The sequence below is a fragment of the Danio aesculapii genome, chromosome 5 (assembly GCF_903798145.1).
Source record: "Danio aesculapii chromosome 5, fDanAes4.1, whole genome shotgun sequence".
NCBI classification, from domain to species: domain Eukaryota; kingdom Metazoa; phylum Chordata; class Actinopteri; order Cypriniformes; family Danionidae; genus Danio; species Danio aesculapii.
The window spans coordinates 71,079,221-71,081,523 of NC_079439.1; the positions used below are offsets into that span (position 1 = coordinate 71,079,221).

General features: G+C 30.5%; 1 protein-coding gene across 1 annotated transcript in view; it reads right to left on the reverse strand.

Annotated features, from left to right (window-relative positions):
* Positions 1–1,694, reverse strand: part of aldh2.1 (aldehyde dehydrogenase 2 family member, tandem duplicate 1) — a 20,649-nt gene extending 18,955 nt beyond the window's left edge. The window contains exon 1 of the mRNA XM_056458840.1: positions 1,508–1,694. Within this exon, the coding sequence (XP_056314815.1) occupies positions 1,508–1,618 (111 nt within the window). The 5' untranslated portion in view covers positions 1,619–1,694. The remainder of the gene's footprint in view (positions 1–1,507) is intronic.
* Between the last annotated feature and the right edge of the window lie 609 nt (positions 1,695–2,303).

Here is a 2,303-nt window from a genome sequence, read left to right on the forward strand (position 1 = left end):
AACACATAAATATCATCTAAAACTGATTTTAAGATCTAAATTTAATACAAATAACAATACAGAGAGCGAAATATTAGTTTATTGCCATATCAGCTTTAATTAAATTTCACAGCAAAAAATGACACGCAACAACAATAAATAATACATAAAACATAATCTAAATCAGCTTTTTAAGATCTAATTTGAATAAATATAACAATACAGAGAGCGAAGTATTAAAGTTAATTGGCATATCAGCTTCAATGGCTATTTCATAGCAAAAAATTACATGCAACAACAATAAATAACACATAAATATAATCTAAAACAGCTTTTTAAGATCTAATTTTAATACAAATAACACAATACAGAGAGCGAAATATTAACGTTTATTGCCATATCAGCTTCAGTGGCAATTTCATAGCAAAATAATGACATGCAACAATAATAAATAGTGCATAAAATATAATCTAAATCAGCTTTTTAAGATCTAATTTTAATATAAATAACAATACAGAGAGTGAAATATTAGAGTTTAATGCCATATCAGCTTAAATGGCAACTTTATGGCAAAAATGACATGCAACAATAATAAATAACACATAAATATCATCTAAAACAGCTTTTTAAGATCTAATTTTAATATAAATAACACAATACAGAGAGCCAAATATTAGTTTATTGCCATATCAGCTTCAATTGAATTTCACAGCAAAAAAATGACACGCAACAACAATAAATAATACATAAAATATAATCTAATCAGCTTTTTAAGATCTAATTTGAATAAATATAACAATACAGAGAGCAAACTATTAGAGTTTAATGCCATATCAGCTTAAATGGCAAATTCATAGCAGAAAATGACATGCAACAACAAGAAATAATACATAAAATATGATCTAATACAGCTTTTAAATATCTAATTTTATTAAAAACAATTCCTTCAATGTAAAGTCTGCCCTGATTTTAAAAAAGTATCGTCTCATAACATTAATAATTAAGACAGCACGATACAGAGCTAAAGAAAGCAGGTAAATGTCATTAATCTTTTCCCTCTGTTCCGTTACTCTTGAGTCTGAATATTAACAAATACTAATAATTTAATAACTTGCAAAACATGAAACCAATATCGTTGCTTGCTGTATTCAATACGCATGCATTCTTACCATTAATCTTTTTTGAAACAATCAGAAATGGCACTTGTAAACCAAGATTAACCTGTTTTTCAGCTGAATATGGCTACAAGTGCCACTCCAGTTTATTTATCTTTATTTATTTATTTATAAAAATGTCTACCCAAAAACAAAGGGGTTTTAATGAGGAAAGAAAACTCAAAAACATTCAATACAACAAGCAGCAGATTAATTTCATGGCTTGACCAAAGTGATCTGCAGTGTTATAAGCCAGAAAACGTCCATATTGTGTGAGTTATATTAGCAATTTGTTAAATAAAGTGTAGCCTATGTCACCTACGGCGTAGATTAATACATATATGAATTATAATGGCCATCATTAGGCCTATTACCTTGTTATAATGCACGTCAGGTTGAACGTTCGGTGCAGGAATCGTTGAATGTTGACATGAGGAGATGCAAAAAACTTGAGGAAAAGTTCGGGAAAAAACGGTGCGCAGCATTTTCTACTCCCTCGCCTTCAGCTTGAACTGACAACAATATCTCAAAATGCATTCACTTGTAGCAGAGATGTTGCCAGATATTTGACAGGAAATAAATGACATTAAACCAGTTCGTTGTCGCTGTCAAAATAATCCACAGTCGGCATATATTTTATTTTCACCAGAAATATATCACTATTATCAAAAATGAACTGTAAAGCAACATAATACGTCGAAAATAGGCAGACATGGCAACAAAATAACTAAAGAGGCATGTTAAAACGCAATTTCACGTTGATTTTAAGTATTCTAAACTAAATATGATAATAAAAACATTTAAATGATCTAAAATTATGTTACAAATTGTTTAACAACAATTACATCTGGTTTTTATTTTGAAAGACGGATTAGCATTCCGCGTATATCAATGATAGGAAAAGCAGACACCAGGGTTGCCAGGTGCCACAAAAATTCAAGCCCAAATCCTGAACAAAAGGAATTAGAACCACAAAATTCCTAGGAACTGTGGCATTCCAGCTAAGGGCCTTACAATAATGTCTGAATACAGCGTGAATATTTACTTAATCTTATTTTCAGTTACCTTTTAAATATTTAATAAAATTGTAATATTACTGGAGCGACATGGGGGCGCAGTGGGTAGCACAATCACCTCACAGCAAGGTCATTGGTTTGAGCCCCAGCTGGG